This window comes from Lepidochelys kempii, chromosome 6, assembly GCF_965140285.1.
Source record: "Lepidochelys kempii isolate rLepKem1 chromosome 6, rLepKem1.hap1, whole genome shotgun sequence".
In the NCBI taxonomy this organism is placed as follows: Eukaryota; Metazoa; Chordata; order Testudines; family Cheloniidae; genus Lepidochelys; species Lepidochelys kempii.
Window position 1 is genome coordinate 2,420,212 of NC_136385.1, and position 21,223 is coordinate 2,441,434.

Below are 21,223 nucleotides of genomic sequence, written 5' to 3' on the forward strand. Positions count from 1 at the left end.
GTCTGTAATTGCGTGACCAGAGAGATGGAAGTGGTCTCCGACTGGTTTTTGAATGTTATAATTCTTGATGTCTGATTTGCATCCATTTATTCTTTTACTAGAGACTGTCCAGTTTGACCAATGTACATGGCAGAGGGGTGTTGCTGGCACATGATGGCATATATCATATATATTTCCTAGACAAATTGGAGGATTGGGCCAAAAGAAATCTGATGAGGTTCAATAAGAATAAGTGCAGGGTCCTGCACTTAGGACGGAAGAATCCAATGCACAGCTACAGACTAGGGACCGAATGGCTCGGCAGCAGTTCTGCGGAAAAGGACCTAGGGGTGACAGTGGACGAGAAGCTGGGTATGAGTCAGCAGTGTGCCCTTGTTGCCAAGAAGGCCAATGGCATTTTGGGATGTATAAGTAGGGGCATAGCGAGCATATCGAGGGACGTGATCGTTCCCCTCTATTCGACATTGGTGAGGCCTCATCTGGAGTACTGTGTCCAGTTTTGGGCCCCACACTACAAGAAGGATGTGGATAAATTGGAGAGAGTCCAGCGAAGGGCAACAAAAATGATTCGGGGTCTGGAACACATGAGTTATGAGGAGAGGCTGAGGGAGCTGGGATTGTTTAGCCTGCAGAAGAGAAGAATGAGGGGGGATTTGATAGCTGCTTTCAACTACCTGAAAGGGGGTTCCAAAGAGGATGGCTCTAGACTGTTCTCAATGGTAGCAGATGACAGAATGAGGAGTAATGGTCTCAAGTTGCAGTGGGGGAGGTTTAGGTTGGATATTAGGAAAAACTTTTTCACTAAGAGGGTGGTGAAACACTGGAATGCGTTACCTAGGGAGGTGGTGGAATCTCCTTCCTTAGAGGTTTTTAAGGTCAGGCTTGACAAAGCCCTGGCTGGGATGATTTAACTGGGAATTGGTCCTGCTTCGAGCAGGGGGTTGGACTAGATGACCTTCTGGGGTCCCTTCCAACCCTGATATTCTATGATTCTATCACATTGGTGGATGTGCAGGTGAACAAGCCTCTGATATTGTGGCTGATGTGATTAGGCCCTATGATGGTGTCCACTGAATAGATATGTGGGCACAGTTGGCAACGGGCTTTGTTGCAAGGATAGGTTCCTGGGTTAGTGGTTCTGGTGTGTGGTTGCTGGTGAGTATTTGCTGCAGGTTGGGGGGCTGTCTGTAAGCAAGGACTGGCCTGTCTCCCAAGATCTGTGAGAGTGATGGGTCGTCCTTCCGGATAGGTTGTAGATCCTTGATGATGCGTTGGAGAGGTTTTAGTTGGGGGCTGAAGGTGACGGCGAGTGGCGTTCTGTTATTTTCTTTGTTGGGCCTGTCCTGTAGTAGGTGACTTCTGGGAACTCTTCTGGCTCTATCAATCTGTTTCTTCAGAGGACACCATCACAGGGCCTAATCCCATCAGCCACACTGTCAGAGGCTCGTTCACCTGCACATCTACCAATGGGATCTATGCCATCATGTGCCAGCAATGCCCCTCTGCCATGTACATTGGCCAAACCGGACAGTCTCTACGTAAAAGAATAAATGGACACAAATCAGACGTCAAGAATTATAACATTCAAAAACCAGTCGGAGAACACTTCAATCTCTCTGGTCACTCGATTACAGACCTAAAAGTGGCAATTCTTCAACAAAAGAACTTCAAAAACAGACTCCAACGAGAGACGGCTGAGTTGGAATTAATTTGCAAACTGGATACAATGAACTTAGGCTTGAATAGAGACTGGGAGTGGATGGCTCATTACACAAAGTAAAACTATTTTCCCATGTTTATTTCCCCTCCTGCTGTTCTTGTCAAGTGCTGGAAATGGCCCACCTTGATTATCACTACAAAAGGTGTTGTCCCCCCACCCCCTTACGCTCTCCTGCTGGGAATAGCTCACCTTTCCTGATCACTCTGGTTACCGTGTGTACGGTAACACCCATTGTTTCATGTTCTCTGTGTATATAAATCTCCCCGCTGTATTTTCCACTGAATGCATCCGATGCAGTGAGCTGTAGCTCACGAAAGCTTATGCTCGAATAAATTTGTTAGTCTCTATGGTGCCACAAGTCCCCCTGTTCTTTTTATAGACGTACCATTGATATTTTTAAGCACACATGCTTTTTATAATCCTAATCTCTCCCCCCCCACACACACAAATAACTCACCTTTCGCACACAGACACAGTGTATTTTTAATCACACATCTGCACACTTCATAGGGCGATTCTCACGCAGGCCTGGATGCGTCTAGCTATTGCGGGCGGGGGGGGGGGGGGTTGCCTGTCCATTTATCATGGCCCACTGCGTCTGGGCGCCGTCCGGGTAAAACCAGTCCTACTAGCAAAGCACCTGGCCGATTTCACACTGTCTCTGACACGTCCAAGTTTTGGGGGTGAAAGTTCTGCTCGCAGCACGCTTTGTGCGGGGTTTGGGGGGTTGCTTGATTTATTTGCTTAGCGAGACAAGGTGGGTGAAGGAATCTCTTTTATTGGACCAGCTTCCGCTGGGGAGAGAGACCAGCTTTCGAGCTGCCACCGAGCTCGAGGGTTATTTGCTTGGGGTTAGGTTCAGGGAGCTTTTGAATATAGGGGCCATCAAGGTTGATGTCATATTCCTGTGTGGGAGAGAGAGCCAGAGACCACCACACTGCCCCCTACTGGTGGAGAATCCCAGCCGTGTCTGTGTGCACCTTACGGGTGAATCCTGCCCCCTTGCCCTCAAGGGGAGCTTTGCCCTAGATCTCTGGGCACAGATACACACTTAACACACTCCAACGTTCTGGACGTTTCTCTTAGAAAACTTTTACCAAACATCTCCCCTCTACCAACAAACAAACCAGAGTCCTCCGTCGACACCCACAGGCTGGTTACATTCCTAGAACCCAGGGCAAAGTCATTTACAAGACACTGCTCGTTCACAGAGCTAAAAGGGAGACAGTTACTAGGCGACAAATGCTACCAGGACATGAAACACACACATAAAAAAAAAACCAGTCATTTCCAGCAGCTTAACCACACTTCTTCACGTGCTACGCGTGGCGGGTTATACGCTTTACTGGGGAGAGTAGTGAGTGTTTAGCCCTGAGTCTATAGCCAATAAGAGACACTAGACTGTAAGGAGACAGACAAGCAGGCAGGTAGAAGGGTTTGTGTGGGGCTGGATAGGTAGAAACACCACAATCTAATGAGATAGATACTGAGAAAGTCAGACAGAGCGTACAGATAGACAAAGAGACCAGAATCTCATGAGACAGACAGACACAGGGTGTATTACTGATAGAGGGAGAGCATTCATGTAGCAATTGTAATCCATGGCTCACTGTCAGAGCAGCTGTAAAATGTCCAGATCAGGCGGGCGGCGCTGAAAGCCCAACTCAGAACCTCGTTGCCCCAGAGCAACGTCGGCAAACGAGTGGTCACTGAGCACCCACCTCCCCGAGGCGGGACAGCGTGCCCTGGGAACGGAGAATCTCCTCGCCGGTCGCACACTTCCAAGCTACATTGATCTGGGTTTTCTTTTCTAAAACCCAGCTTTGTTTTTGTTGATGCCCTTTCCATAACGGGCAAAAACCCCGTCAGCATTGCTGCAAATCCGCCATGTTCTCCTTTGAGGTTTTACAACGCTGGCCTCCGGCGGGCAACTTCCATTAGAGGGGCTCTGGCCCTTCAAGGCGCAGTATCCCTCCTGGCCACCAGTAGTGCTAGAATGGCCCCACCCCTGGGAGCTGCAATACACGTGGGTGGGAGAAGGAGATCGGTCTCTGCAGAGCAGGGCTGTGGGTAGCGGAGAGAAAGCCTAGAGCAGGAAATATAGGGCTCAATGGGAGGTCATTCGATTGAGCCCCACAGAGGTAGAGAACTAGACTGATTTTGATGGTCCAGCTGGCTTCCTTTACCCCCAGCACATGCTTCAGGGCCAGGCTGGCCTCCAGTGATTTTCGGGAGGGGATGAAATTCTGCTTCCTTTTCGCATTAGACAGCACAAATTCCCATTGACCAGTTTATTGGCTGGAGGAAATTGGCCAATTTAGGTCGACCTGGCGTGGGGACGACATGAAAGGTCGTTCTCCCCAGACACTATCCATAACAGGGCATCATTCTCCTTGGCCCATCTCCTCATGGGAGAGCTAGAGAGAGAAGCTGGGGGAAAGCTTAGCTCCATTTTCTTTGCTCTAACGATGCAAAAGCTGGAATCTCGACTGTTCTCCTCCAAACGTCTCGCCAACATTTGAAATGTCCACAAACAACTTGCAACATTTCGATCTTTTCCCATCAAAATGTCAAATGTGGTTGATTGCAATGTTCCCCCCCACACACACACACAAATTCAGACTCTCAGAACATCTCAAAAGTTCACAATTCTCATCCACCTTCCAAACGTCGATCTTCTCGATGAGAATTTTGAATGTCATTGACTTTTTCCCCCACACTCTATGGAAAACTGTCGTGAAATTTTTCATCAATTTCAAATTCCAAGAAAATATTTTCGACATTTCAAATTTTGATCTATATTTTCCATCCAGATCTCATTGTAACATTTTCAGCTGAAAATGAATTGACACATTTCCCATCAGTCCTTCGTATGCCAATAATAATGGTCCAAAAGGTCCAATTTCAGTAAAAATGTTCAACATTTCTACAAAAAAAAATTTCATCCATGTTTTGAATTTCAAAATTTCTCATCAGAACTTTTAATCGTATTGAAATTTTGGCTCAAAAATTTGAATCGCACCATGTCTCATCTACAAGTCAAATTTCAGTGAAAACCTTCACCAGCACTTCAAATTCACACAAAAAACTTTCCCTGCCATTACAAATTTCCGTTGTCCATCAGAATTTCAAATGTCGTTGAAATATTTTCGTCACAATTAAAATTCCAGTGCATTTTTCATCGATTTCAAAATTTAAAACCATTTCAAACTGGGACATTTTTCATCAAAATTTCATCACTCTGAAATTTTTTCACCACAGTTTGAATCCCAACATTCTCATTGATGCCTCTCACGAAAGCTTAGGCTCAAATAAATTCGTTAGTCTCTAAGGTGCCACAAGTCCTCCTGCTCTTTTTGCGGATACAGACTAACAGGGCTGCTGCTCTGAAATCAAACATCGATGAGAAGGTGCATCAAAATGTCAAGTTTCAGTGAAAACTTTTCAGCCACATTTCAAATTTTTTTTTTTGCTATTTTCCATCTCAATTTTGAGCACCGACAAAATTCCTCCTCAAAATATCACAAGCATTTCAACCCCAAAATTCCAGTGGCACAGCTCATTTGCATTTTTTCCATCAGAATTTTGAATCTCATTGAAATTTGCCCCCTACAAAAATGAAAATTCCCATGGCATTTTTCATCAATTTCAAATTTCACCTCATTTGCATTGACATTTCAATTTTGATATTTTCTCCCACGACAGCAAATCTCATTGACATTTTTCCCCAGTCCCACTTTGAAATGCCAGTGAAGTTTTGCATCAGTCTCCAATTTTAACAAAACAGTTTCTGTCGACCCTTTGAATGTTGATATTTGCCAGCAGAATTCTGAATCTCTCTGAAATATTTTCTATCCGCATTTCTCAATGCACGTCAATGGTTGTAAAACTTCATATCCCAGTAAAACCAGCTGTATTTCAACGAAAGTTTTCAACCAAAAAAAAAAAAAGTTTATTATAATTTCGTATTTCACTGGGGTCGGGGAGTGGAACAAATGTGGGAGGTGTGGAATTCCATCCCATTTCCCTAACAGCCCCCGAAATGGACTCAAATATTTTAAAGCAGAAATACAACCCTGATCTCTTCCGAGGGGAATACATTTGTTCTGACGTCATCTCTATGCACCAAATGGGTCATAAATTAATTATATTTATTATCCGGATTGTGGTAGCAACTCTGAGCACCAGCCATGGCCTAACACCCCCACCCTGCTTGCTGTTAAAGGGACACGATCCTTGATTTTAATATCTGGTCCTCCCCATGGCATCTCTGCCCAGTCCAGAGCAGTAGCAATGTCAGATTTCATGGGTCCTCTTCCATAGCTGGCAGAATCACACAATGTGGGACCCAGGACCAGCTGCCCCAGAGCAGAGCAGTGGGCCCATCTACCCTGGTATCCCACCTCTATCAGTGACCGTCCCAGCTGCTTCAGAGAAAGGCAGATCAACCCTCTCTCCCCCAGAGCGGACAATCCTGGAATAACTTGCCCCCAGGGAAAGGAAGATCCCACTCAAGCCCCAAGAGTTCGGACCCCAGACTAGTGTGGATTTCATTTCCCTTCCCTCCCCTCCGACTATTGCTTATTTCTGGGTGAATAATGGAGATTTCGGTTCACTGGCAGGTCTGAAAAATTGGAGGGGGAAAAAAAGCAGGTTTTGTGATCAAAATTGAACGTTTATGAAATTTTCGGCAAATCAAAAGTTGAAAAAAATCCTATCTGGGGTCAAAGAAAATGTTTTGTTTTGATTCTGAGCCTTGTTTGGTTTTTTTCACGCCTTTGAGTCGTTACTTCAATCAAACCCAGGGAGATTTTGAAACACGCCGCCCTTTTCAATCAGAGCTGTGACGCATTTTCACTTTTTTGGGGGATTGATTTTAGGGTTTTTTCCAACCGACACCATCTTCTGAAACTGACAAGAAACTGCAACAGGTTTCACGGAATCGGTACGTTTCACCCCCCCCAAAAAACTTTTGGCTGAAAAACGTCTCCCAGCTCTAGTTGTCCCAAAAGCCCCATTGACGGTCACAACTTCGAATGCCCGCATTAACCGTAGCGATGTTCAATCCTTATTTTATTTTAATTCTCGGCCCTGCTGTTCTGTAGTTGCAGGTGAAGCAGAGACTGGGGTGAAAACAATCCCTGGATCAGCTCTCAGATCCCAGCCGTTGCAGGTCGGGGGCAGGGTCCCAGCTGAGTTCCTCCCAGGCCAGGAGATGAAATACACGTGTAAGCGAGTGGCCTGCATGGGAAAGGATTGGGGGATGAGATCTCAAAGACCTTCACCAAGGATGTTGGTATATGTAGCCCCATTTTACAGATGGAGAGACTGAAGCACAGAGCGGTGACATAATCTGACCCAAGGTCACCGGCAAAGCTGGGGATAGAACCCAGGAGTCCTGGCTCCCAGCCCCCCCTGCTCTAACCACTAGACCCCACTCCCCTGCCAGAGCTGGGGAGAGAACCCCGGAGTCCTGGCTGCCAGTGCACTACCCATTAGGCCACACTGCCTCCCACGATTGACTCGAGGCCTGGAAAGGCTCCCATGCAGACGAAGAGACTTCAGCTGACTGGAGGGGTGACGTGATCCCAACCTATAAGCACCTAAATGAGGAGGTTTGTGAGAACAGAGGGCTCTTGGAGCGAGCAGACAAAGGCCAAATGGGAGAGGAGCCAAGATAAATTCAAAGTGGATAGAAGAGGAAGTATTTTGTCTCTGGGGGAGTTGGGTAACAGCCACATGGGGCTGACTCACCCAGCACTAAGATGCAGCCACCTCTGAGGCGGGGCAGCTGGGGAACAGCCGCAAAGCGACACCAGCCGGGGACGGCTCACAGTCCCCCATAATGAAATCGGATCCCCCAAACAGATCCCAACATGATCTAAGTCACGTCCGTTTATTATATCTCAGCCCAATCCCCTGCAAAACCTGCCACCGCCCCCAGATCCCAGCACGAACCTCCTGCAAAACCAGCCCCTCCCCCCCCCGGATCCCAGCATGAACCCCCTGCAAAACCAGCCCCTCCCCCCCCCCCCGGATCCCACCATGACCTCCTGCAAAACCAGCCCCCCCGGATCCCACCATGACCTCCTGCAAAACCAGCATGACCCCCTGCAAAACCAGCCCCCCCAATCCCAGCACGAACCCCCTGCAAAACCAGCCCCCATCCCATCCCCGCCCCCTGCAAAACCAGCCCCCCCAGATCCCAGCATGACCCCCGGCAAAACCAGGCTTCCCCAGATCCCAGCATGACCCCCTGCAAAACCAGCCCCCCACCCCATCCCCACCCCCTGCAAAACCAGCCTGCCAGATCCCAGCATGACCCCCGGCAAAACCAGCCCCCCCAGATCCCAGCATGACCCCCTGCAAAACCAGCCCCCCACCCCATCCCCATCCCCTGCAAAACCAGCCCGCCAGATCCCAGCATGACCCCCGGCAAAACCAGGCTCCCCCAGATCCCAGCATGACCCCCGGCAAAACCAGATCCCCTAGAGCAACCTCTCCCATTGCCAAACCAGATCCCTGCCAAACAGATCCCCAGACCAGCCACCCCCACATCCACCAACCTCCCCATCCTCGCCCCCAGCCTCCTGCCCCAGGGCCCTCAAACCTTCACGCCCCTCCAGCTACCCATACTCCAGCAGGCACCCTCCTCCCTCCTTTGTCTACATCCCCCCCGCCCCCCCCCAAGCCCAGGCTCTAGCTATGAACTGGCCAGGTGCCCCCGGGGGCCTCACACCCTGTCCCCCACGTGGTTCTGGAGGTGCTGTAGGAGCACAGAACCCCCCTGGGAGCCTTTGCCACATTCCGGCCGCGCCAGAGACATCCCCCTGCCCCGGCGGCTGGCCACGGCCAGGCCGCGGCCCGAGGGCTGGAGGCGTGGCCGAGCCGGAGCCGAGCCGCCGGGAGGAAGGGGGTTGTCTGCCGCGTGGCTCCTCAGGCCGCGCCCGGCCACGTGGTTTCCCTGGCGCAAGAGGACGGCGGAGATCTCGGCACAGCTCTTGCGGCTCTTCTCCCCGGACCCGGCCGGCTCCCCTCCAGCGTGGGCCTCCCGGTGCTGGGCCAAGGCTGGCGGGTCCGGGAAGCCGCGCCCACACTCCGGGCACCGGAAGGGCTTGGGGTGGGAGGCCAGGTGGCGGGAGAGGCCCACGCCCTCGGCAAAGCTCTGGCCGCAGTCGTGGCACTTGTAGGGTTCGGTGGCCGGGCGCCGGATGAGGCTGGCCATTTCGCCCGAGCCGGGGCGGCCGCCGCTGGCTGAGCCGTCGGGGAAGGGATCTGCCGCCGGCCGGCCTCTTCCACAGACGCCCAGAGCCACGTGGGACGGTTCCGCCACGGGGTGGCCTTTTTCGTGGACCCCAAGCTCCGAGCTGTCACGGACGGGCTCCCCTTTGGCGCGGCTTCCTTCGTGGGCACCGGCAGCCGAGCAGTCGTGGAAGGGCTTGGCCGGGGCGCAGCCCCTCTGGTGGGCCCCCGGAGCCGAGCTCGCCCCGAGCCCCTGCCCGCAGTCCGGGCATCTCAGCTTTTCCCTGATATGGTTCCTCTGGTGCTGGGTGAGGGCAGAGATGTCGCCAAAGCTCTGCCCGCAGTCGGGGCACTTGTAAAGCTTTTCACGCATGTGGGTGATCTGGTGCCGGGTCAGGGCCGCGCTGTCCTTACAGCTCTGCCCACATTCCGGGCAGATGCAAGGGGCATGGAGCTCCCGGTGCTTGGCCAGCGTGGAGCTATCTCCAAAGCTTTCCCCGCAATCATCGCAGATGCAAGGGGCATGGATCTCCTGGTGCTTGGCCAGCACGGAGCTATCTCCAAAGCTTTCCCCGCAATCGTCGCAGATGCAAGGGGCATGGATCTCCTGGTGCTTGGCCAGCGCGGAGCTATCTCCAAAGCTTTCCCCGCAATCGTCGCAGATGCAAGGGGCATGGATCTCCTGGTGCTTGGCCAGCACGGAGCTATCTCCAAAGCTTTCCCCGCAATCGTCGCAGATGCAAGGGGCATGGATCTCCTGGTGCTTGGCCAGCGCGGAGCTATCTCCAAAACTTTCCCCGCAATCGTCGCAGATACAAGGCGCATGGATCTCCTGGTGCTTGGCCAGCGCGGAGCTATCTCCAAAGCTTTCCCCGCAATCGTCGCAGATACAAGTCTCCCGGCTCTCCCCGAGCCCCCCGCCTCCCGCCCCGCCGCCATGCCCTTCCTCCTGGTGCCGCCGCAGCCCCTCCTCCTCGGCAAAGCGCTGGCCACATTCGTGGCACACGTGGGGCCGCTCCTCCATGTGGATGCGCTCGTGGGTGATGAGGTTGGAGCTCTGGCTGAAGGCCTTGCCGCACTCCCCGCAGCGGTAGGGCTTCTCGCCGGTGTGGGTGCGGCGGTGCTGGATGAGGTGGGAGCTGCGGACGAAGCTCTTCCCGCACTCGGCGCACTGGTAGGGCTTCTCGCCGGTGTGGATCCGCTGGTGCCGGATCAGGGTGGAGCTCATGCCGAAGCTCTTCCCGCACTCCCCGCACCGGTAGGGCTTCTCGCCCCGGTGGATCCGCATGTGCAGGGTGAGGTTGGAGCTGAGGCTAAAGCTCTGCCCGCACTCGGGGCAGGCGTAGGGCCGCTCCTCGGTGTGGCAACGTTGGTGGCGGGCCAGGGCCGAGCTGAGCCCGAAGGTCTTGTGACAGGTGGGGCACTTGTAGGGCTCCACCCCCATGTGGAGCCGCTGGTGCTTGACCAGCGTGGCGCTGTGCCCGAAGCTCTTCCCGCACTGCAGGCATTCGTAGGGCTTCTCGCCGGTGTGGGTACGCTGGTGCTGGATGAGCTCGGAGCTCTGGATGAAGGTCTTCCCGCACTCGGTGCACCGGAAGGGCTTCTCCCCGGCGTGGATCTTCTGGTGCTTGACCAGGTTGGCGCTCTGGGTGAAGCCCTTGCCGCACTGGGCGCACTTGAAGGGCCGCTCGCCGGTGTGGGTGATCTGGTGCTGGATGAGGTCGGAGCTGCGGTAGAAGCTCTTCTTGCAGTCGCCGCACTGGTAGGGCTTCTCGCCGGTGTGGGAGCGCTGGTGCTTGATGAGGTTGGTGCTCTGGCTGAAGGCCTTGCCGCACTCCCCGCACTGGTAGGGCTTCTCGCCGGTGTGGGTGCGTTGGTGCTGGATGAGGTTGGAGCTCCAGCTGAAGCTCTTCCCGCACTCAGAGCAGCGGTAGGGCTTCTCGCCGGTGTGGGTGCGGAGGTGCTGGACCAGGTGGGAGCTCTGGGTGAAGCTCTTCCCGCACTCGCTGCAGGTGTTGGGGCGCTCACCCGTGTGGATCCGCTGGTGCCGCACCAGCTTGGACCACTGGGTGAAGCTCTTCCCGCACTCGTTGCAGATGTAGGGCCGCTCGCCCTTGCGCGGCAGCGGGGCAGGGGGCCGGGCGGAGGAGGAGGGGGGCTCGAGGCGGGGCGGGCGGCCCGCTTGGGTCCAGGAAAGGTTCTCCCACGGCCACTTGGGGTCCTGGGGAGGTTTGTCCTCTGGCGACGTCCGCTCTGCTGGGGGAGAGGGAGAGAGAGATGAAAAGAATGTGTCAGGACTCCTGGGTTCCACCCCTGGCTCTGGGAGGGGAGTGGGGTCTAGTGCTTAGAGCAGGGGGGCTGGGAGCCTGGACTCCTGGGTTCTATCCCAGCTCTGCGAGCGGAGTGGGGTCTAGTGCTTAGAGCAGGGGGGCTGGGAGCCTGGACTCCTGGGTTCTCTCCCTGGATCTGGGACAGGAGTGGGGTCTAGTGCTTAGAGCAGGGGGGCTGGGAGCCTGGACTCCAGGGTTCTCTCCCTGGATCTGGGACAGGAGTGGGGTCTAGTGCTTAGAGCAGGGGGGCTGGGAGCCTGGACTCCTGGGTTCTCTCCCTGGATCTGGGACAGGAGTGGGGTCTAGTGCTTAGAGCAGGGGGGCTGGGAGCCTGGACTCCAGGGTTCTCTCCCTGGATCTGGGACAGGAGTGGGGTCTAGTGCTTAGAGCAGGGGGGCTGGGAGCCAGGACTCCTGGGTTCTCTCCCTGGATCTGGGACAGGAGTGGGGTCTAGTGGTTAGAGCAGGGGGGCTGGGAGCCTGGACTCCTGGGTTCTCTCCCTGGATCTGGGACAGGAGTGGGGTCTAGTGGGCTAGACCAGTGAAAGTTGCACTCCCCCTACAGGTATAGAACCAAGGAGGTCTGACTCCCAATCCCCCTGCTCTAACCCACTAGTCCCCACTCCCCTCCCAGAGCTGGGGAGAGAACCCAGGAGTCCTGGCCCCCAGCCCCCGCTCCCACTCCCCTCCCAGAAAACCAAGGAGCCCAGCCTCAGTTGATTCCTGGACAGTCTCCAAGCTGGTCTCTCCCATTCCTTATGTGTGTGGTTACCTCCTGAGATCTCCCTTTCCTCGGAGCCCTGGAGATCCGGGACGCTCGGCTCTTCCCCTCTCTCCATCCGGGAGGTCACAGCGGGGGAAGAATTGGGATAATCTGCACATGGAGAAAAGAAAAACAGGTAATTGCACAGGGAGGAGAGAACCCAGGAGTCCTGGCTCCCAGCCCCCCTGCTCTAACCACAGATCCGCTCCTCCCCAGCCGTGGGCACCTAGAATGACAAGGATGCCTGGGTCAGGACCTGCCCTCATGGGAGAATCCCACCCTTGGAGGGGGAAGCAGGGATGGGGAGTTCCTAGGCAGGGATCAGATTAACCCTTTGCTCGACCATGTAGCTCTTTCCCTGGCTGGATCTCAAAGCACATAACCCAGGTGCAGGAGGGGCCTGTTAATCCTATTTTATAGCCGAGGAAACTGAGGCACGGAGGGCTCATTCGTGTCAGAAACTGAACCCAGGAGTCCCGGCTCCCAGTCCCCCCTGCTCTAACTCACTAGACCCCCCCTCCCCTCCCAGATCCTTGTCCCCACAGGTGTCGCTCCAGATTTACACAGAGGTCACCGAGATCCGAATCCGTCCCGACGCCTGATCCCGGTGAGAAGTGGAGTAGGTTCCCCGCCATCAGCCCCAGGAATCTGCCCTCCCGGCCTGGGTTATTCAGACGAAATTTACAGCCCTTGTCAAGTTTCCATGCAGGTTTCTTTTAATCTTCAAAGCAATTAGAGCGCATTAGCTAATTAATCCTCCCAACAGCCCTGTGAGGTAGGTATTCTTAGCCCTGCCTGACACACCAGGAGCTGAATTAGAACGATGAAGTAATTTGCCCGGGGGTCCACAATGAGTCAGGGGAAGGGTTGAGATTTCGGGCTCCAAAATCCCTGGCTGCAAGCCCAGCTCACCCTGCGTAGAGCCAGGGTCACGGAGATCAGAACCCAGGCATGACTGCATTGGGGTCGCTCCGGATTTGCACCAGGATCGCTCAGATCGGAATCCAGTCCGGACTTCCTTCAACATGGATGCAGCTGCCTCGCTTTAAATCCTCAGCTCGGGAACCTTGGACCAGGTGCTTGGTTTTTATCCCTTTAAAAGCCCGGCAAAAACTTGGCTTTTTTTTTTTTGGCCCTTGCGTCTTCAGCAACTTTAAAGCCACCTAAAAGCCTGTGGACTCTTGAGTCAATGACTCTTATGATTTAAATTACAGTAACACCATTCTGCTGGGGGTTGGACGGACCCTGACTGAGATCAGGGGCCCCTGTCGTGCCAGGTGCTGCCCTATGTAAGACCCCACTTTTCTCCCAGAGCTCAACATAGGAACCAGGAGTCCTGGCTCCCAGAGCCCCTGCTCTAACACACTGGACCCCACGCCCCTCCCAGTGCTGAGGAGAGAACCCAGGAGTCCTGTCTCCCAGATGCCCCTGCTCTAACCCAGTGGACCCCGCTCCGCTCCCAGAGCTGGGGAGAGAACCCAGGACTCCTGGCTCCCAGCCCCCCCCTGCTCTAACCCACTAGACCCCACTCCCCTCCCAGAACTGGGGAGAGAACCCAGGAGTCCTGGCTCCCAGCTGCCCCTGCTCTAACCCACTAGACCTCCACTCCCCTGCCAAAGCTGGGGAGAGAACCCAGGAGTCCTGGCTCCCACCCCCTGCGCCCCAGCTAGAAAGATAGGTACGATAAATAGATAGATTTGGGCGAGCGCAGATTTTTCACCCCATCTCTGCCAGTTTCAGGACGGCTCCTTCCCGGACAGCCATCTACTAATTTGGGGGAGAAAAAGGGGGAAATCCGTTGCTGGTAAGAACAACGACAACCCCGCAGCCCGGCTCTGCAGTGAGGCTTTGAGCCGCGCCTAAGAGCCTAAATCCCAGAAGATCAGCCGGACAGAACACTGGCCGGCAGCGGGGGGCGCCTGCCGAATGGCGGTTGGTTTCGTGACAATCATTATTTATTATCATCGAAACATCGGGCGGGAAGGGAAGGGCTCTCCTGGGTCCTGTGGTCCGGCGCAATTGAAGCCCGTTGCTTCTTGCCCCGTGGAGCAGGAGAACAATTTATCACAATTTTGTCACCATCTGTCACGGGCTTGAAAACTGCCCTCGTCTCCCCGTTCGGTCTTCTCTCCTCCAGCCTGAAGAAAGCCGCAACCGCTCCCGGTAGGTCACGGGGTTGGGGTTTTTCCTTGCAACGGCATCACCTTGTTGGCTCATATTTCGCCCTGGGGGCCTTTTGTGCAGCAGTCCCTCCTAGGCCGTCGTTCCCCGCTTTGTGTCTGGGCAAGGCGTGGCTCCTGCCCGAACTTTGCACTTGGCCTTGGTCCTTACTGAATTTCATCCTATTTAAGGGCCGGGCCGGGGACGCGTCTGCCTTCCTGTATAACCCAGGCAGGAGAACTCCCCTGCTATGGAGCCCAGGCCCTTGTGTTTGGTTCAAGCATCTCCCGGGAAGGCAGCCAGTCTGGACTGGGAGGCCTCAAGAGACGGGAAACCCACCCCGGCCCGTAGGAGTTTGTTCCAATGGACAGTCACCCACAGCGTTGAAAACGTGCGGTCTTATTCCCCGTGGGGAGTCGTTTGGGTTTTAGCAGCCGCCCACGGACTCGTCAGCCGTCTTTCTCGGCTCAAGAGCTCGTCAGTAGCAAGGAGGGTCTCGGGTCGCCTCGAAGTCTCTCGCTCTCGGAGGCTTTCTCCCGCCCTCGCCTCGTTTTGGGGGGTCCTCGACAATTCACCCACGTCCCCTAGGGTGACCAGATGTCCCGATTTTGGGGGCTTTTTCTTATATAGGCACCTGTTACCCCCCCCACCCCCATCCCGATATTTTATACTTGCTGTTTGGTCACCCTACTGCCCCCAGGACTGCCCGCGCGATTCTGCCAGCAGCATGGACGCTCTCGTTAACGTGGCCGAGGGTCCAATTTGTATCACGGGGAGCTCGGGTTGAGTGGTGCGGCTGTTATGAACCCCAATCCTTTCCAGAGTCACTGCTTCCCACGATTCAGTTCCCACTCCCCTCCCAGACCTGGGGCAACAACCCAGGCGTCCTGGCTCCCAGCCTCTCCGCTCCCCCGCACCAGACCCCACTCCCCACCCAGAGCCAGAACCCAGAAGTCCTGGCTCCCAGCCCCCCCTGCTCTAACCACTAGACCCCATTCCAGTCCCAGAGCCTAGGAGAGAACCCAGGAGTCCTGGCTCCCAGCCCCCCCAGCCCTAACCACTAGACCCCATTCCAGTCCCAGAGCCTAGATAGAGAACCCAGGAGTCCTGGCTCCCAGCCCTCCCTGCTCTAACCACTAGACCCCACTCCCCTCCCAGAGAACCCAGGACTCCTGACTTCTGGTCAGGCAATTTTGTGCGGCCCCTCCGAAGCCACCCCAAATCTGGAACCGTGGACACAAGCCCGGGACAGGGTGCGCCTGGGACAGCCTCACCAGCCTCACAGGGAGCAGGGAAACCAGCTCCCCGCCCGGCGCGTCTCCGTCCACCCACGGACGCCGCTCGCTCTCCCGGCCACCGCGCTAGACGCCGCACCACGGCACAGAAGACATCGGGGTGTATTTTAACGCAGATCAACCCCTCCTTCACCTAGGGATTAGCAATGACTCCCCCCCCGTGGAGCAACGGAAGAGACGGGCAAAGTTTCAATCTGCACATTTCTGGGGGAACTAGCTGACTGGGTTGGGGGTCCCTGCTGGGCTCAGCTGCACTGAGCCCCCACTAATATTGCTCGGGGCGGGGGGAGGCTGGAAGCCCGGACTCCTGGGTTCAATCCCCGGTTCTGGGAGGGGAGTGGGGTCTCTAGCACTTAAAGCAGGAAGGGTCTGGGAGCCTGAACTCCTGGGTTCTTTCCCCAGCTGCAGAAGGGAAGTGGGGGCTAGTGGGTTAGAGCAGGGTGGGCTGGGAGCCCGGACTCCTGGGTTCTATCTCTTGCATTGGGAGGGGACTGGGGGCTAGTGGATTAAAGCGGGGGGGGGGGGGCGCTGATAGCCAGGATTCCTGGGTTTCCCCCCCAGCTCTGGGTGGGGAGTGGGTTAGAGAAGGCCAGGGGAGCTGGGAGCCAGGACTCCTGGGTTCTCTCCCCAGCTCTGGGAGGGGAGTGGGGACTAGTGGGTTAGAGCGGGGGCGGGGGCTGGGAGCCAGGACTCCTGGGTTCTTTCCCCCACTGTGGGAGAGGAGTGGGTTAGAGAAGGCGGGGGGACCTGGGAGCCCGGACTCCTGGGTTCTCTCTCTTGCGTTGGGAGGGGAGTGGGGACTAGTGGGCTGGGCTGCGTCTCCCTCTGACCCGCCCCCCTCCCCGCTCACCCTCTATTGTTCCCGCTGGCTCCCCCCCGCCGGGCCCCACTCACCGCTCCGGCCGGCGCTGCCCGGGGCGGGGGAGGGCTATGCCCCCAGGCTGCCCGTGCGCAGAGCGGCCCCCATGATCCGGGCTCCCCCCCAGGGTGGCCAGGCGCCGGGCCCGGGGCTCAGGGTGACTGGCTGGCGAGCGGAGGAAGGTCCCTTTACGTATCCTGTCCCCAACCCACCCACCCTGTTACGCTACTTCCCGCTCCCGCCTGCTCCCGGAGCCAGACAGGAACACGCTCTATGGTCCTCGCCAGCTGGGCGCCGGGTTCTAGCCCCGCCTCCGCCCGGACTCCTGGGTTCTCTCCTCGGCTCTGCGAGGGGAATGGGGGCTAGTGGGTTAGAGTGGGGGGCTGGGAGCCAGGACTCCTGGGTTCCCTCCCCAGCTCTGGGAGGGTGGTTCAGAGTCTCCTGTCGGTTACACATGTGCCACCAATGGGGTTGGCCTGGTGTGCAGGAGAAGGAAGATAGACACATGTGTTTTGGGGGCACATGGTTCTGATTCCTAGATTACCCCCCTAGGCCCCACTGCCCTCCCGGACTCAGGGATAGAACCCAGGAGTCCTGGCTCCCAGCCCTCCCCCCAGATCTAACCACTAGACCCCACTTCCCTCGTGGAGCAGGGGAGAGAACCCAGGAGTCCTGGCTCTCAGCCCCCCCCCCCCAGATCTAACCACTAGACCCCACTCCCTTCGCAGAGCTGGGGATAGAACCCAGGAGTCCTGGCTCCCAGACCCCACTCTAACTATGAGACCCCAATACCCCCCCGCCCCAAGTCAGGGATAGAACCCAGGCATCCTGCCTTAAATGCAAGCTGAGCTTGTTAGCCCATCTCCTGGCTGCACCACGTGGGGCTTGAATTCAAACACCCCCAAGTGTCAGGAGACTGAAGATAAAAAATGGCAAGGATTGGTGCGGGCGTCTGAAATCGCTCCAGTTACGCAGCGGAGAATTGAAGGGCTCAGGAAACCCCAGCCCAGAATCTGCTGCATAAGGGGATCCTTATTCGGCACTGGTGAGGTCACACCTGGAGTACTGTGTCCACTTTTGGTCCCCCCACTACAGAAGGGATGTGGACAAATTGGAGAGAGTCCAGCGGAGGGCAGCAAGAATGATTAGGGGGCTGGAACACATGAGTTATGAGGAGAGGCTGAGGGAACTGGGATTGTTTAGTCTGCAGAAGAGAAGAATGAGGGGGGATTTGATAGCTGCTTTCAACTACCTGAAGGGGGGCTCCAAAGAGGATGGCTCTAGACTGTTCTCAGTGGTGGCAGATGACAGAACGAGGAGTAATGGTCTCAAGTTGCCGTGGGGGAGGTCTAGGTTGGATATTAGGAAACACTATTTCACTAGGAGGGTGGTGAAGCACTGGAATGGGTTCCCTAGGGAAGTGGTGGAATCTCCATCCTTGGAGGTTTTTAAGGCCTGGCTTGACAAAGCCCTGGCTGGGATGATTTAGTTGGGGATTGGCCCTGCTTTGAGCAGGGGGTTGGACTGGGTGACCTCCTGAGGTCCCTTCCAACCCTGATCTTCTATGATCCAGAGCTGGGGGCCGGCCAGGGTGTCGTGCTGGGAATGGGGGAGTCTGGGCCTGGGTCGGGCCTGGAGGTCTGTTGCCTCAGGAAATATCTCACCTTCCCTGCCCCTTGGCTGCTCCGTGGTAGCCAGTTCTGATCTCAGCACTGAAGGTGCTGCCCCCTAGCTTGAGGGGCATCTGTCTGGGCTCAAGCTCACCCCCTGCCCCCTCCTGCAGCCACGAATCCCCCTCTGAACTGAGTGGGGGGAGGGATTTCCTTAGCTCTGCTGGTGTCCAGTGGCTGCTCTGCTAGAGGGTACCAACCTGCAACCGCTGGCAGATGAGGGAGTCACTCCATTAGCTCAGCTGCTCTCCAGTGGCTTGTGTGCTAGAAGGTAACAACCTGCTGCCACTGCCAGATAATGGAGTCACTCCTTTGGTAGCTGCTTCAGTTGATGGCGCTACTCCTCCCGTGTCATGGCTCCACTGAGCGGCTCATATGCTGGAGGACAACAACCTACTACCAGAGCCGGAGTCCACATCCACTTAGGGATATAAACTGAGCGCTCCAGATTTCCTTCCTTCCCCCATCCTGTCCCCACTGGCATCACTCCCACTCCCTCTCCAGCTACCGCAAGGATCAGCAAGGGAATAGTGAATGCCAAAGTCGGCAGGCAGAGATCGAGAGGCGCAAGGAAGTTGATGCTCAGAGCGGTGGGCTCAGGCTCTCTGCAGGCCGAGGCCGGGTGGCTGCATTGGTCACAATCAGAACAGCTCCCCCATCTCAAGGCAATCGGCTCAGGCAGGAGTCAGTTACCCCTGGAACTTTATCTCCCAGGGTTGAAGGAGAAACTGATTATACCAGTCTGGTCTTTCTTTGATGCAATCCTGTTTATTTACAAAGGGCAGACACAAAGTCCTGTCTTCCTGACCCGAAGGAGATTCAAAACAGCAGGAGACAGTTTCTTTGCTTACAATCCCATGCCTCCTTCCAGCCAGCGCTCTGCCCAAAAATCTCACCCTGAGCTTTTTCTCAGGGGTCCCGCTACCAGTGCTTTTGTCAAAATGAAACACTTTGATCGCCCTGAAACCAAATGTGCTTTCGGAGAGAATTCCAAAAGTGTAGACACTTGGTGGAATCTCTCCATCCTTCACGGGAATCGCATTTCTGTGCCCACATAAACCCCTTTCTGCAGTGGCAGCACTAGAAGGGAGGGGGGGTCTCTCCACATTGGTGTCTGTAGTGGGATCCCTTGCCACTCTGGAGCACCATGTGGTGCGCTGTCAGTTCTGAGCACTGGGTGAATCCCGAGCCATAGTCGGGGCAGAGATGGGGTTCCCCTGCAGCCTGCCGGTGGCTGAGGTATCCTTGGTGCTGGAGGAGGTTGGAGGGACGGGGGAATTCATCGGTAGGCATCCCCCACGATCATGGGACATGTGTGCCAAGCGTGCTGCCGTGTACGTCTTCCTGGATCCCCAGAACGTCCCACACGGCTGCTGCTCCCTTGGGATGCTGGGCTACGTCCTCTTGGGCTCTCCCCAAGAACGTCTGGCGCAGATCCTTCTCCCCGCACCATGCAGAAATGCAAATGCATCAACACAGACTCTGTCTTTATTGGCAACCCCACTGACACCAACAGAACCAGGCCAGAATCTGATCTCGGAGACTCCGGCATGAAGCCGGTGCGACCCCATGGACGCGAGGGGGGCCGGGGCCAGACTCTGATCTCCACCAATGAGCCCAGCATGATTATCCCACCCCTGCACAGGCCACAAGGCCCATCCGCTGGGCACAGAGGGCTGAGTGGAAGGGGAAAGCGGTGGTTTTGTTTCCTACATACAGGCAGGGTCGGCCGACAACATCCCAGGAGGTGTCTGAGCCACGGAGAGGATATTCTGGACTTGTGCTTTGGCCGAGCTCAGCGGATCTGCTGACTTAGGAGAGGGAAGACGCGGGGAGAGCTGAGAAGGCGTCAGATGAACTGGGGAGCAGGAAAGGGGAACTCCAAGCCCAGGCTGGCGGCCGAGATGGGGCCACGGGCAGTCATGCCTAGTGGCTAGAGCAGACCTCAGGCCCAGGGGTCAGAGCAGGCAGCGGTAGCCAGGAAGAGGCACCCAGGGCCAGTGGCCAGATGCTGGAGCCGAGGAATGTGGCCCGACAACAAGGCACCTCCCCAGGCTGGACTCAGGAGACGGGTCTGACGTCCCTGGGGAGGAGCAGCGTCCAGCTCCCCAGCCTCACGGGGCCCTTGCCAGGCTCTTCCCTGGCCCTGATTTCTGCTGACGAGGTGCCACTCGGCTAGAGAGGGGAAGGATGGTTTTGATGCCTGCTGAGACCCCAGCTAATTCTCTCCTCTGACCCCCCCCAACCCCATCCAGCCCCATAAGCCCTTAAGGCCCCTTGCAGCACATCTCCCCAACCCATATACCTCTCCAAAAGAGTCGGACTCCTCTCCCAGAGCCAGGGATGGAACCCAGGAGTCCTGGCTTCCAGCCGCCCTGCTCTAACCCACTAGACCCCACTCCCCTCCCAGAGCCGGGGAGAGAACCCAGGAGTCCTGGCTCCCAGTGCCCCCTGCTCTATCCCATTGGACCACACTCCCCTCCCAGAGCCAGGGATGGAACCCAGGAGTTCAATCCCAAGCTGCAGGAGGGAGTGGGGTTTTCCTCAATCTGGGGGGGAGGGGGTCAGTACAGCACCTGATGTAACAGGGCCCCCAATCTCAATTGAGGGGGTCGGTGCAGCTCCCAATGTGCCAGGGCCTCTGATTTTGGTTGGGGGTGGTCAGTGCAGCGCCCAACACAATGGGGACCCTGATCTCAGTTGGAGGGGGCCAGGGCAGCACCCGGCATGATAGGTCCCCCAATCTCAGTTGGGGGGGAAACAGTCCAGCGCCCACCACAATGGGGCCCTGCTCTCCAAATATTATAACACACTTAAATTAAAACAATGTATAAAAGAATTTACAATCAATGTATTCTTTTAGCAGAGCTTGTCAAACACTTGCACCAGGTTGGCCTGGGAGGGTGTGGGGTGCCTCCTGGGGGGACTCAAAGCCTTAGAACTCAGGGTGTATTCTCCTGCTTTTTTCGGGCAGCTAGACAACAGCCACTAAAATTAGATATTTTTAAATCAGCACGTCTGGCTAACTTGCATCAAAGAGTTTTAAAAGAGCTGGCTGAGGAGCTTGCTGGATGGTCAATGCTGATTTTCAATAAGCCGGAGGGCACCAGGGAAGTTCCAGAAGACTAGAAGAAAGCTAATATTGTGCCAATATTTAAAAAGGGTAAATGGGGAATTGTAGGCCT

The 21,223-nt window shown here is 55.8% G+C and overlaps 1 protein-coding gene across 3 annotated transcripts; it reads right to left on the reverse strand.

The window, feature by feature from the left end:
* Positions 1-8,417: 8,417 nt before the first annotated feature.
* Positions 8,418-16,560, reverse strand: LOC144930630 (uncharacterized). 3 transcript variants are annotated; one of them, XM_078853096.1, is made up of 3 exons: positions 16,404-16,560; positions 12,064-12,165; positions 8,418-11,215 (listed from the first exon to the last, which is right to left on the reverse strand). In XM_078853096.1, exons 2-3 carry the CDS (start codon positions 12,128-12,130, stop codon positions 8,454-8,456), a joined length of 2,829 nt encoding a protein of 942 aa, XP_078709222.1. In that variant the 5' UTR covers positions 12,131-12,165; positions 16,404-16,560; the 3' UTR covers positions 8,418-8,453. The 3 variants fall into 3 exon arrangements, with proteins under 3 accessions (XP_078709222.1, XP_078709220.1, XP_078709221.1); XM_078853094.1 differs by having other exon boundaries at positions 8,418-11,218; XM_078853095.1 differs by lacking the exon at positions 16,404-16,560 and adding an exon at positions 15,489-16,126 and having other exon boundaries at positions 8,418-11,218.
* Between the last annotated feature and the right edge of the window lie 4,663 nt (positions 16,561-21,223).